At 32.8% G+C, this 14,925-nt stretch overlaps 1 protein-coding gene across 1 annotated transcript in view; it reads right to left on the bottom strand.

Moving 5' to 3' along the window:
- LOC143048509 (serine-protein kinase ATM-like) overlaps positions 1-14,925 on the bottom strand; it is a 99,633-nt gene that overhangs the window by 72,116 nt on the left and 12,592 nt on the right. The window contains exons 8-16 of the mRNA XM_076222200.1: positions 9,505-9,609; positions 8,156-8,232; positions 5,562-5,622; positions 5,128-5,285; positions 4,358-4,465; positions 3,668-3,799; positions 2,174-3,101; positions 1,428-1,641; positions 768-988 (exon numbers count right to left, since the gene is read on the bottom strand). Coding sequence (XP_076078315.1) covers positions 768-988; positions 1,428-1,641; positions 2,174-3,101; positions 3,668-3,799; positions 4,358-4,465; positions 5,128-5,285; positions 5,562-5,622; positions 8,156-8,232; positions 9,505-9,609 — 2,004 coding nt within the window. The remainder of the gene's footprint in view (positions 1-767; positions 989-1,427; positions 1,642-2,173; positions 3,102-3,667; positions 3,800-4,357; positions 4,466-5,127; positions 5,286-5,561; positions 5,623-8,155; positions 8,233-9,504; positions 9,610-14,925) is intronic.

Here is a 14,925-nt window from a genome sequence, read left to right as displayed (position 1 = left end):
TTTTCCACTGCTATGACCTTAACATTTCCCTTTGACATTCATTAAACATGTCCAAGAAGCAGGATGAACCTTAATTGTGCTTTTAAGTTTATTCTATTATGCCATTTACCAATGTGTACTTCTGATTTTCAAAAAATCTGTATTAAAAAAAAAAACACCTTTATTTATGTCTCTAGAAACAGTTGCTTGCTAGGCTTTTGGTCAAAATATTTACTGCGACTCGGAGTACAAAATTTGACCTCAATCACCAAATCCAATATTTTGATTGGTTAATTTTTTAGTGAGTACTATAATCGCGCTGAAAAAAAAATGACAATATGCCCTCCTTTAGAGAAAAGTTTGAAACAAATCACAACATGATAAATAAGTGAAAAAGTTTTTCATTAAAATAATTTTGTAATAAGAGCAATTGAATATCAAGAATGTGTCCAAAAGTACATGGATGCTCCATTCACGCTATTATTTTTTTTATGTTCAGTGGACTGCGAAATTGGGATATAAACTCTAATTTGGCATTAAAATTAGAAACATCTTATAGGGAACATGTGTACTAAGTTTCAAGTTGATTAGAAAAAACTTCAACCTGAAGCGGGACAGACGTACGGACAAACGGACGAAGAGACCAGAAAACATAATGCTCCTCTACTATTGTAGGTGGGGCATAAAAAAGTAACAATATAATTTAATACATTTATTTTTCTGATGGTAGGGTAGTTTACCAGCTTTATCTCTTACAATTCTACTGTTATTTAAAATAAAATATATACCATTTGTAGATCAAATGCCTTATTACTGTCAAGTTCCTCCTCGTCTATTAACTCCTCCATCTTAGTTCTGATATACACAGGGTCAGCATTAGTCTCAAGTGGTAAAATCTCCTTCATCTCTGGTTTGTCATAACCACACCATCCACATAAAACTTTTATAGCAGTCAGTCTTATAGTCTGTCCTTCTGTCAAGCTGGAGGAACTCAATGGTGACTGAAAAGCTGCAAAAATTTAGTTCAATGATGGTGATCATGACTATGTGAAAAATTTGCAGCCATTGTACACATGTAAAGATATGATCAATAATATTTCAAAGCTGCCACCAACATAATAATATTGGCAGCTATGGACTATGAAAAGAAAATTATACACATGTCATGATTTGATAAAAGATATTTCATAGCTGAACTTGAAATCTTTGTGTATCTATAAATAAATGATAAAGTTGAAACTATAATTTGTATGGACCCATAATCTCTTTTACTTACATATTGTTTCGGAGTGGAAGTTGAGAATCTTTAAAAAAAAAATTAGCATTTGAAAAAAATATGGCTTTATTCAGTTTATGAATAATTTTTGTAGCAATAAGAAAAGAATCAATCAGCTGCAAGACGATTTGCTCAAATACCTTTGATATATAATATATAAACCTATCTTTACCATCTACATTAGATTCTTCTGAATCCTGTGAATCTCCAAAGTCATCATCTAAATCTTCCTCCTCTCCTTGGTCCTTGGCTAATGGCTGATCAAACTCTAGGTCCATATCATCATCCTCTATCATACTCCTTGACGAGGAAGGTCTGTTTCTACTCTTTAACTTAATATGACCGATATCTGATTTGGAATGACTAGCCCGTGGTTGTTTACTTAACTGAAATTATATTAAAAATTTAGGAGTTTTTGACTATTTTCTGAAGGTGGTAGCTTTAACATATATATTTCTTACTTGTATTATGATATCAGATGATACTATTTATTTCAAGGCTTTGTTAAGATAATAAATACATGAAATACATGTTTGGGTAATTCAGTAATTACAGTAACATACATTAAATGAATTTATTATAAACATATTATTTTCTTGATTTTTGGAATCTTAAAATAGACATATGCTCCTTTTTGAAATATATACATTGACCTTTATAAAGATTTGGTCCTTGGCCTTTGGTCTCTAGTGGATAATTGTCGAATTAGAGATCATACCACATCTCCTCATTGTTTTTCCAGTAATAATTTGATAAAATAGACAAATAAATGAGTCGTTTTAAATCTCCATTAACTTTTATTTGTAAACCTGACTCAGTTCAATTACTTTGAACTATTCTGATATAAATGTTTATTAAATACACAACATTTTTGCTTCTGTTTGTTGTTGTTGCTTGAACATTTTTTTCTGTACATACCTTGTTAGATGCTATTCCAAGTAACTGATCTACAATTTTTGAAGGCAATAAGCACCGTATCAGTCTTGCTGCCTGAATACTACTTGTTCCATCATAAATTTCACTGTTATATAAACTTTGTAACTTTGTCAAAATATCCTGTAAAGGTAGGGATCCTTCCTTCTGCAATATCTCACTAAGAAACACGCCAAGTTTTTTGTACAAAACTTTCAACAAACTTACAATATCCATTGTCAACAGGGACTCACTATTAACAACACCATAACTCAACAGCCAGAATATCAATTTTGACAAAAGACACACATTTGACACAACCTTTTCTATATGCTGCAGTTGTACATCAGTAATTTCAAGAAAGACTGAAACTTCGTCTTTAAGCATTTTCTCAATTTTTGACATAACAACTGGCAAGTTTAGAACATCATTACAACTTTTCATGGAATCTTTTGAAGACAAAAATTTATTTGACACTAGAAAGTCATGCGAAGATTGCAAATATGTCATTTCTAAATCTGTAATCGATGGGGATATTTCAAAATGTTCACTTCTATTTAAAACTGACTGATTCTGAATCATAAGTAAGACTAAAACATTGGCTACACTTTCTTGATTAATATCTGAATCATTAGCCAATGAGCTTCCAGAAAAGCCTTCACCACTAGGCAGTATCCAATCTATAAGCTGTGACCTTAAGGGGTATTGCAACTCATTGTAATTAGCAGAGGTCAAAACACTTGGCTGGAACTGTTCTGGTAAACTGAATTTTTGTAGAATACACAACAGGAATTCCACAGCCTCCTGGGTAGGTGGACTGATGTTTGGTAAGAAAAGACTCCACATGTCTCTATCAGGACGAATAATGTCTTCCAATACCATAGCTTTAAGAAGTTTATAGCCTTCAGGTGTGGCATGGTGCAAGCTTACACATCTGAAATAACAATACAGAAGAATGTCATATCATGTTCTTTACCTAGCTAATGTTATAATAATTTTTTTGTTTGTTTCATAATATAATGATCAACAGTACTTTTAATTAGCTTGAAGTACTTTTAATGTCAAAGTTTTTCTTTTGTTTCAATAAGGAGGTTTTCTGTGTAATGTTTTGTTGACCTTTTTTCATCTGTTTGACTTTTTTGTTTTTCTTTTACTTACCATATTTGAGCATCTATCATACGCACAAATGTGTACTATACACAGTCGAATATGGTATTAGGTTTTTTGTTGTTGAGTATCTTCACCTTCTTTTCTGTAAATCCCTATTACATTGATTATTTAAGTACATGTGCCATTATTTCTTGGTGTAGACAACCTATTGTTTCCTGAGCTGGATTAAACTTAACAATCAAAAATGTCAAGAACACTGTTTTGTATGGCTATCTCTGTTTTTAATGTCTAAATGAAGCAAGGCATTTAAAGCTGAAATCATTTTTTCTGGTTAGTTTATGTTTGTTGTCTTTGCATATCTGTGTATAATTTATTTCTTAGTTTTTATACCTTAAAGTTGACATCCAAATTTTCCTCCATACAGGACCACAAAGGTCTTCAGTTCTTTGACCTAATTTTATCTTCTTCCAGTTGATAGTAAAGGCCTGTGCACATGACAGTAGATATTTGGATATTTCAACCCTAGTAAATAATTAAATTTCTTCAGTGTAGGTTTATCACAAATATTATTCTTCTTTTCAGCTGATTTTATATAGAAGGAAAGTATTTGTTTTACTCTGTTGCTTATTGAAAAATGTAGTAAAACTATAAATTTTTCTTAAGTTTTTTTTTAATGCAAAAAGTTATCATAGAACCACAACTATTTATAATTTCTTTTAATGGCAATGTTTATTTTTCATTCATTCTGACATTGCAACTTCACCTGAAAAGTGTAACATCCTTTAAGCAGACAAAATCAATCTAGACAATTCTAGTTAAAAGCTAACAAGCTTTGTTTGACGTTTTCTCTCTCAATTTCTTCAATAAACAGTTAAATATTTGGTTTCACTGCAAGGTTATAATGTATAAGATCGGTCAGATAATTGCAATCAAAGAAGCTGATTATGACTATATAACAAAGCAGATTCTTGTATTCAGAAAGTGAGTTTTATCTTTATTTTTTCATTTAGCTATGCGGTGATCAAAATTACGATTCTATATTTCTGATAAAAAGCTAAGCAGTTTAAAGGATGACCTTACTTTTTACATTCCGATATAAGTGAAGATATACAGTTAAGATAAGGATAGGTCTCATCTTCAGCCAAACTTCCTGGAAACTTCTCCATAACCCTTGTTATCAGTTGTAACCTGTAATAATAAAAATTTAATGAATTAAATCAAATGTCAGTTTCTGCAACATTTCATTGAATCATTGTTTGTAAGTGAAAATCAAGTACACATGCAGTAGATATCCATCCAGGAAAAAAGGTTTACTGCTTTAATAAAGTCCCTTATTGCTTCCATCCTGACTCTGTGTGGAATCAAACTGTATGCTACACTGATGAAATTTTGCCTCCAAAATAGGCAACCAAGACTCCAATCTACATTTCTTACTTGAATATTTATTTGAAGATCTGTTAAATTACCATATTAATTAATTGTGCTTTGTTACCCAATGATGTTGTCATACCTACTTTACTGTCAGGTGTGGATTCATGTATATATTCGTTGGATAACAATTTTCGTGGATTTTGTAAGAACAGGAGAAACGCAAATTTTAATGTTCAACAAAATACAAATTCTGTAAAGGAATGTATGTAAACTTTTCCCAAACCACTAATTTAAATATCCATTTAAACAATTATACAAGTTTTCCACAGCAATTAACAACTAAAGGTCATTGTACCACCTTCAGCAATGAGCATAAGTCTGACATCAGTTACTGTTACCTTACCATGGAGTTAGTTGTAATGTCTATGATTGATGCCCATCCAGTCTATTTCTCTAGTCCGCAATGTCTTTAAACTTACCATGGTGTTAGTTGAACAGTTTGTCCCAGTGAGGTTATAATGTCCCTAATGGATGTCCATCCCGACTCTAGTCTACGTTTTTTAGCGCCAGGTCTGTCTTCAATGTCTGTTTCACTGATCTGTGTCACTTCAATTGCATGTTCACTTGACTGAAATAACTGAAAGAACAATCAATTAAATGTTCCTTTATGGAGTAGATTTAAATCAATTGCTCTTTATTCACTGATAGTAACTTCAATGTAGTTTATAATAATTATTGTCACAGTATTTTTATGTTTAGGAGTCAAGTGTTGCAATGATGGTTGATGTCTGTCTGTCTGTGTTGAACTGTGCTGTATTTTTAGAAATCCTTGTTATACCATTAGTTTTTTGTATATGAGTTTAATATTCACTATGTATGTACTGGAAACTGTTCAGTTTGAGAAAGCCCTTACCTGGTTACAAACTTCAGCTGCTAAGTCCACATAATTTGGTGGCAGTGATGCTTCTCTACATCTGAAACAAAAAAAGATACACTGAATCAAAATGACCAATCATAATAACCTTTTAAATGAAATTGTACAATCCTTTTATCCAAATGTTTAACCTCTAGTTACAGCAACCATATTGGCTGATTAAATGGAATCACAAACTAGAGGCTCTAAAGAGCCTGTGTCGCTCACCTTGGTCTATGTGCATATTAAACAAAGGACACAAATGGATTCATGACAAAATTGTATTTTGGTGATGGTGATGTGTTTGAAGTTCTTACTTTACTGAATGATTTTGCTTCTTACAATTATATCTATAATGAACTTTGCCCATTAGTAACAGAGAACTATATTTGGTAAAAATTTACATAAATTTACCAAATTAATGAAAATTGATAAAAATTGACTATAAAGGGCAATAACTCCTTAAGGGGTCAATTGACCATTTAGGTCATGTTGAATTATTTGTAGATCTTACTTTGCTGAACATTATTGCTGTTTACAGTTTATCGCTATCTATAATAGTATTCAAGATAACCAAAAACGGCAAAATTTCTTTAAAAATTACCAATTGGAGGGCAGCAACCCAACAACCAGTTGTCCAATTCATCTGAAAAATTCAGGGCAGATAGATATTGACTTGATTAACAATTTAACTTCTTGTCAGATTTGCTCTAGATGCTTTGGTTTCATAGTTATAAGCCAGAAACTGCATTTTACCCCTATGTTCTATTTTTAGCCGTGGCGGCCATCTTGGTTGAATGGCCAGGTCATCGGACACATTTTTCAAACTAGATACCCCAAAGATGATTGTGGCCTAGTTGTTTCAGTGGAGATTTTGTAAAAGATTACTTAGATTTATGAAAAATGGTTAAAAATTGACTATAAAGGGCAATAACTCCTAAAGGGGTCAACTGACCATTTTGGTCATGTTGACTTATTTGTAGATCTTACTTTGCTGAACATTATTGCTGTTTACAATTTATCTCTATCTATAATAATATTCAAGATAATAACAAAAAACAGCAAAATTTCCTCAAAATTACCAATTCAGGGGCAGCAACCCAACAACCGATTGACCGATTCATCTGAAAATTTCAGGGCAGATAGATCTTGACCTGATAAACATTTATATCCCCATGTCAGATTTCCTCAAAATGCTTTGATTTTTGAGTTATAAGCCAAAAACTGCATTTTACCCCTATGTTCTATTTTTAGCGGTGGCGGCCATCTTGGTTGGTTGACCAGGTCACGCCACACATTTTTTAAACAAGATACCCCAAAGATGATTGTGGCAAGTTTGAATTAATTTGGCCCAGTAGTTTCAGAGGAGAAGCTTTTTGTAAAAGATTACTTTAATTTACGAAAAATGGTTAAAAATTGACTATAAAGGGCAATAACTCCTAAACGGGTCAACTGACCATTTTGGTCATGTTGACTTATTTGTAGATCTTACTTTGCTGAACATTATTGCTGTTTACAGTTTATCTCTATCTATAATAATATTCAAGATAATAACCAAAAACAGCAAAATTTCCTCAAAATTACCAATTCAGGGGCAGCAACCCAACAACCCATTGACCGATTCATCTGAAAATTTCAGGGAAGATAGATCTTGACCTGATAAACATTTTTATCCCATGTCAGATTTCCTCAAAATGCTTTGGTTTTTGAGTTATAAGCCAAAAACTGCATTTTACCCCTATGTTCTATTTTTAGCGGTGGCGGTCATCTTGGTTGGTTGACCAGGTCACGCCACACATTTTTTAAACTAGATACCCCAAAGATGATTGTGGCCAAGTTTGAATTAATTTGGCCCAGTAGTTTCAGAGGAGAAGATTTTTGTAAAAGATTACTTTAATTTACGAAAAATGGTTAAAAATTGACTATAAAGGGCAATAACTCCTAAACGGGTCAACTGACCATTTTGGTCATGTTGACTTATTTGTAGATCTTACTTTGCTGAACATTATTGCTGTTTACAGTTTATCTCTATCTATAATAATATTCAAGATAATAACCAAAAACAGCAAAATTTCCTCAAAATTACCAATTCAGGGGCAGCAACCCAACAACCGATTGACCGATTCATCTGAAAATTTCAGGGCAGATAGATCTTGACCTGATAAACATTTTTACCCCATGTCAGATTTGCTCTAAATGCTTTGGTTTTTGAGTTATAAGCCAAAAACTGCATTTTACCCCTATGTTCTATTTTTAGCCGTGGCGGCCATCTTGGTTGGTTGACCGGGTCACGCCACACATTTTTTAAACTAGATACCCCAATGATGATTGTGGCCAAGTTTGGTTTGATTTGGCCCAGTAGTTTCAGAGGAGAAGATTTTTGTAAAAGTTAACGACGACGACGACGACGGACGACAGACGACGGACGACGGACGACGGACGCCGGACGCCAAGTGATGAGAAAAGCTCACTTGGCCCTTCGGGCCAGGTGAGCTAAAAAATGAAGAAAAACCAATATGGTAGGAGTATTACACATAATAAAATACAACAGAGATCTAAGATATGTATTCTTTATGTTATACTGTTAAACATACCCTGCTGAAAATCTTTTTCTTCCACCCAACTGCTGAAAATCTCCATACATCACTTCATATAATTTTCTCAGATGACTCTGGAATTAAAATCATAATTTAAGACTTTACTCATTGAATTAAATGTCAAACAACAAGAATGTGTCCCCAGTACACGGATGCCCCATCCGCACTATCATTTTCTATGTTCAGTGGACTGTGAAAATGGGGGAAAATCTCTTATTTGGCATTACAATTAGAAAGATCATATCATAGGGAACATGTGTACTAAGTTTCAAGTTGATTGGACTTCAACTTCATCAAAAACTACCTTGACCAAAAACTTTAACCTGGAGTGGGACGAACGAACGGACGGACACACAGACCAGAAAACATAATGCCCATAAATGAGACATAAACAAGAATGTGTTCATAGTACACGGATGCCCCACTCGCACTATCATTTTACATGTTCACTGGACCGTGAAATTTGGGTCAATACTTTAAAATTGGCATTAAAATTAGAAATATCATATCATAGTTAACATGTGTACTAAGTTTCAAGTTGATTGGACTTCAACTTCATCAAAAACTACCTTGACCAAAAACTTTAACCTGAGCTTCACACTATCTTTTTCTTTGTTCAGTGGACCATGAAATTGGGGTCAATACTTTAATTTGACATTAAAATTAGAAAGATCATATCATAGGGAACCTGTGTACTAAGTTTCAAGTTGATTGGACTTCAACTTCATCAAAAACTACCTCGACCAAAAACTTTAACCTGAAGCGGGACGAACAAACGGACGAACGGAGGCAGACCAGAAAACATAATGCCCCTCTACTATCGTAGGTGGGGCATAAAAAATAACTTCACTTAAGGAATGCCTAATGTTTTTTATGTCTATGAAGAAATAGCATCAAAACAGTGGTGAACACTGAATAACCTGTGTAGCAAGTTTTTTTAAAGTGTGCACCACATTTTTTATGTTATTTTGAATAGACAGAAAAAAATGTTACATTGATTCCTTGTAATTTAATTCTAAATTTCATTTTAAGCTGGAGAAAATCATGAAAAAAAGTTAATGACAAAGTTAAATCTATGAGTTGATAGACAAAACATTGTCAGCAAATCAGAAGACGTGTTACATCCAAAATTAAATTATATAAATATAATGTACAAAACATTATTATAAGAATGCATGGTAAAAAGTTTTTATTTTCAAAAGAAATAAATACAAAATAATGATAGTTGCTGGTTTATAATTTAATAAAAACAATGTAATTCTTATTCCTTTTCATAACAATTTTACATTATGCTACGTCTTTATAGAAGAAGATAAACAGCACCAAATATTAAAAATATCTGTTACCATCCAAACATCCCAATCTACAGCAAAGGCACCCACTGCATCTCTCTTACAACCCCCAGGATGGTGGGCTTGCATCTGTATACTTAGAAACTCTATCAATTCATTCTGGAAACAATAAATAAATATAAATCAAAAGTATGCAAAGGAATTTAATAGAACATAAATCATTTAGGGTATATGAGCAGGAATTCGCTAGTGAAATTTTAGGGTCAATAGTGTTTATCCAATTAAAAAATAAAGAAATCATGCATATATGGAGAATAAACATTGTTTAAATATCAAAGTTGGTTAGTCTTTATTGCCAAATGCAAAAAAAATGGATCCAATTAAAAAAATCAACAAAAAATCAGCACTTGTTATGTGCTGGTAGTTGAAAACTGTAGACAAAAAGTGTGACATTTCTGCAGTGGCAAAACCCCTAGTCATATTTAGAATATGCCTGAAGAATTGTTCTACTATAATAGTTGAAAATCAACTGCAAAATGATCTGTCTATCATTTAGAAACCCCATTTTGTACAGAATCCGATTATTGCTGCAAATAAAATACGTTTGAAAATGGACAAGTGCATGTAACTTTTCCCGTCAACAAATGTTACATGCACCTTTTCATTAGCTGATTAGCTTTGGAAACAAGTTATTGGTCCAGCATGGCAAATTTTGAAAGGTGTCAACAATGGGTACAATTTGGATTTCATGATTTTTATCAATCAACTGAAGTTTGAAAAATATAGAAGGTAAGAAAATTTATTTCATTTTCGTGTCAATACTGCCCAATAATACTCATCTTTTTATAACAGTTGTATATTTTTTTATAGTAAGCATTACCATAATTATTTTTTTCACATTTCAACCCACTGACAATTACATTAAAATGTGGCTTTGTCATCTTTCACACTAGGCATCTACCAGTGATCAAGCAGATGATAAGAGAGTGGGACCAGGTTAATTTTACCTCACAATGAAGTGTTACATGCACTTTCTGTGTAAATTAGGTTCTTTGATAATGATGTGTGACTTGCTTTGCAATTTTGTCAAAAAATATAAGTTTATCTTGTATTTAAACAGGTTTGACCCTTACGATATTCATTTTATTGCTGGAGAGATTTCTGTACATAACATTGACACGAAAATATTTACCAAGGAAAGGTGTCTATGATACATGCAAAAGCTTTTTTTTGTACGGTTTGCCTTATCAATCTAATTTTTTACATGAAATACCACAGATTAATTGCCAATTTGATTAACTAGTACTTGTATTCATTCTCAGCATTATAAAGATAACTGGCCACTTAATTTGAAAACATAAAATGTAACATTGACACCAGAATAAAAACAATATTACTTTATTACACTTAAAGCATAATTGGCCAGTGCATAATATTAAATCAAATGTAAATTTATGCTGAATTCTTAACAGAGAAGTTGTTGATCTTTCTTGATTTCTAGACATTACAATATTTACTTGTAATTCTTATTGTTTAAAGGCATGTAACATTGAAACATCTTCTGCGTCCAGGTTACATGCTACAACCTAATAAATGTGCATACAATTATTCAATCAATAAAATCTTGTTGAAATTTAAATTTGCTTCATTAAAATGATATTAAAGAAATAAATGAGTTTTAATTATTTGTGTTTATTTTTTTCCTGATTGACTAGCAATTTTTCCTCATCATTTGTTGGTGTTCCTGTCAATGTTACATACATAACCCAGAATTATAATGTTTTAAAAGCATTGATTTCCAAACCTCTGTTATGAGCTTTAAAATGAGTTTATCTGAGTTTATAAATGACTAATATCTGAAATATTGTCATCACACAATTTCTTTGATGCTCCTATGATAACTTTACGAGTAACATGGACTACGATTTTTGTATCAGGTCTTTTTTGTGTTACATGAGAAGATTTTACTGTGTTGAATTCAACAGTTAATCTAATTTTTAATATTCAAAGTTATTATTATGATACCTATTTTAAAAAATAATGTATAAAGTAAACCCAAATTAAACTTTTTTTTCATTAAGAAATTGTGTATGTAACATTGACAGAGTCTATTAAATTTAGACTTTTACATGTTCAGGCCAGTGTTACATGTGTAAACAAAACTTACTGCCATATGGAGCTATTATCTTATTTTTATTTTACAAAATTAAAGCGTTTTCCTGTTTTCCTGTTTAATTTGTCTTTTAACACTAGTTAGTAACATTGACAACAATATTTTGTGTTAAATTTTTTTATGTTACATGCAAAGGTATTACTTCCTTAAAGTCAGACATTTATATAACATTTTATAACCTAAATGATTAATTAGATATTACTGGGCAGCAATTATATTATTTCTCCAAAGTTGACTATTAAGCACACCACTTTCATCTTCTGGTCTTTATGTATGTAACATTGACATACAACCTTTTACTTTTCTGTCAATGTTACACGCATGAACAGAACTGATAACATTTACTTACTCCTTTGCTCTATAAAGAGATTATTGATAATTTAACTTGTTTTACCACCATCAAACTTCATCTTTATTTCTAAATATAGATATTCTTTTTAGAAGTGTATTTTCTTCATTGACAACAAAATTGGTGTCAGTCTTGAAAATTTACATGCAATTTTTAATAAAAAAAATCTACAGGCAATATAAACCTAAGAAAGAAAAAGATGATCAGCAATAAATGTGATGAAGAAAACTCTCAGGAAGATGCTGCAAAAAGATGCTGTCCCTGTCAACCAGTCAGATGGTGATGTCCCTGACAGCCAGACAGATGGTGATGTCCCTGTCAGCCTGGAAGATGATGATGTACATATCAGTCAATCAGTTAGTTGGTGATGTTCCTGTCAGTCAGTCAGTCTGTGATGTTCTTGTTAGCCAGTCAGAGGGTAATGTCCCTGTCAGCCAACAGATGGTGATGTCCTAGTCAGCCTGGCAGATGGTGATGTTCATATTAGTCTGTCAGTTGGTGATGTTCCTGTCAGTCAGTCATATGGTGATGTTCCTGTCAGCCAGTCAGTTGGTGATGTCCCTGTCAGCCAGTCAGATGGTGATGTCCCTGTCAGCCAGTCAGATGGTTATATCCCTTTCAGCCTGTCAGATGGTGATAACCCTATCAGCCTGGCAGATTATGATGTCTGTGTTAGCCAGTCTGATAAGGGCATAGGACATTTGAGCGAAAAAGAAAAAAGCACATAGGGTCATTTGAGCGCCGACTTCATAGGACATTTGAGCGCCGGGATATTAACCTTACCTGAGTTTTCAGACAGTACATTTGAGCGAAATTTTCCCTGATAATTTTACACGAATTAAGATTTTTTTTTAAAAGTAAGAAAAAAAAGTAAGATTTAGTTATAAATATTTTTTATTTTATTTCCTAAATCTAGAGAGGAAACACACCAATCATTAAAGAAGATTAATATTCAGTCAAATAAATTTGAAAATTTTGTGCAGTTTAATGATGAACAAACTGGTATAATTATTCTTACGTGTCCAACCAATCTTGAATGTTTATGCAGTGTGCCGGAAATTTTTATGGATGGTACTTACAAATATTGCCCAAAGTTCTTTAAACAGTTATATACTATTCATGGCTATAACAAAGGAAATTATGTCCCTCTTGTATTCTGCTTACTTCCTGGAAAGTCTGAAGAAATTTACGTGAATTGCTTTTCCTCAATTGTCAAGCTATGTTCCGATCAAGGTCACACACTTCAACCGAAAGCAGTACACGTCGATTTTGAAGAACGGGTAATGAAAGTTATGAAGGATTTTTTCCCGTCTATAGAGATCAAATGCTGTAGGTTTCACTTAGGCCAAGCCTGGTGGCGAAAAATCCAGAAAGTTGGACTTAGTCAACAATACAAAGAGCTTGATTCAGACATTAGTAAATGGCTTAAAGGGATTTTTGGGATAGCCTTTATAGCTCCAGACGAAGTAGCCGACTGTTTCGTAGAAGATTTTATGGCCGTTGTACCTAACGACAAGCCTTGTATAGAATTTGCAGATTACCTGACTGATACTTATATAACAGATGAATCGTTATTTCCCCCTCATCTCTGGGCCGAAGTTCCATCCTCGTTAAAACGTACTAACAATGGGCCCGAATCATTTCATGCCCATTATAACGAGCAGTTCTATCACAGTCATCCATCAATTTATACTTTCCTTGACACTATTATCAAATTGCAATCTGTGACTTACATAAAAATTCGGAGTTTGAACATTGATGCACCGCAGAGCCGAACAGAAAAGGAGAAGGAACAGAATCTCCGGGATTTGCATTCGAAATACTGCCAGCAGGAAATTACGAGGGATTTTTATGTCAGAAGCCTGGGATATAAGTTCCAAGCCCAAACAGACTTGTAAATAATGCCGTTGCCGAGTTTTATGTTTTATGACAGTGCTTTGTTTTTAGTGCTTTGTTTACAATTAAAAGATGTTTTAATCTTTTTGTTGGTAAACTCCTGTTTTATGACTGTGCTTTGTTTTTAGTGCTTTGTTTTTTACAATTAAAATATGTTTTAATCTTTTTGTTGGTAAACTCCTCATTTAATGAACTATATTCGTAAGAAAATGTGGTATGATTGCCAATAAGACAATTCTCTATCCAAGACTTGTTTTCGCTCAAATGTCCTACGCTTATTCTTATTTTCGCTCAAATGTCCTAAAATTTAGGCGCTCAAATGTCCTATACTTTGGCGCTCAAACGTCCTTTTTTTTTCGCTCAAATGTCCTGTCAATGCGCTCAAATGTCCATTGCCGTCTGATAAGGTCCCTATTAGTGAGTCAGGTGGTGACGGTCCTTTCAGCCAGTCAGATAGTAGTTCTGTGTCAGAAAACCAGATGATGGTGACTGTGTATGCAGACATACTAGTGATCTACAGCAGTGTAGAAGATAGTTATTTCAAAATCTTGTTTATTTATCCCTTTTCATTCACCAGTCAACACATGTATCATGTGTATTTACTGATGCTCATTATAGAAATCATGAGGAATTCAATTTGTAACATTTTTTTTTTTTAATTGTTATGCCAATAATTGACATTCCAGAATATCTTTTACATTATAAGAGGTTCAGGCTCCTTCTGATTTCAAAATAATAATAATAAACTCATCATGGATACCAAAATTGAAATTTTGTAGGCCAGAAACGCTTTTCGTTTACAAAAGACTATTCAGTGACTCTAATGAATCGAAAAAATAAAAGAAGGCAAAATAAAGTTAAAAACAGGACTATGGTCTAATGGGTGTTGGTTTTCTCTTCTGAATTGTTTTACACTGGTCATTATGGGGCCCTTTAAATTGTGGCTTCCTGTAGTTTAGGTAACAAGTTTTCAAGATGAAATGGCATTGAAAAATCGAAACAAGATATTTGAGAGTTTCTATATTATTGTAAATTTTATAATCTATGCATGGATTTT

This window comes from Mytilus galloprovincialis, chromosome 10 (assembly GCF_965363235.1).
Source record: "Mytilus galloprovincialis chromosome 10, xbMytGall1.hap1.1, whole genome shotgun sequence".
In the NCBI taxonomy this organism is placed as follows: domain Eukaryota; kingdom Metazoa; phylum Mollusca; class Bivalvia; order Mytilida; family Mytilidae; genus Mytilus; species Mytilus galloprovincialis.
The sequence above is the reverse complement of the archived record's forward strand: the minus strand, read 5'-3'. Positions and strand labels throughout refer to the sequence as shown.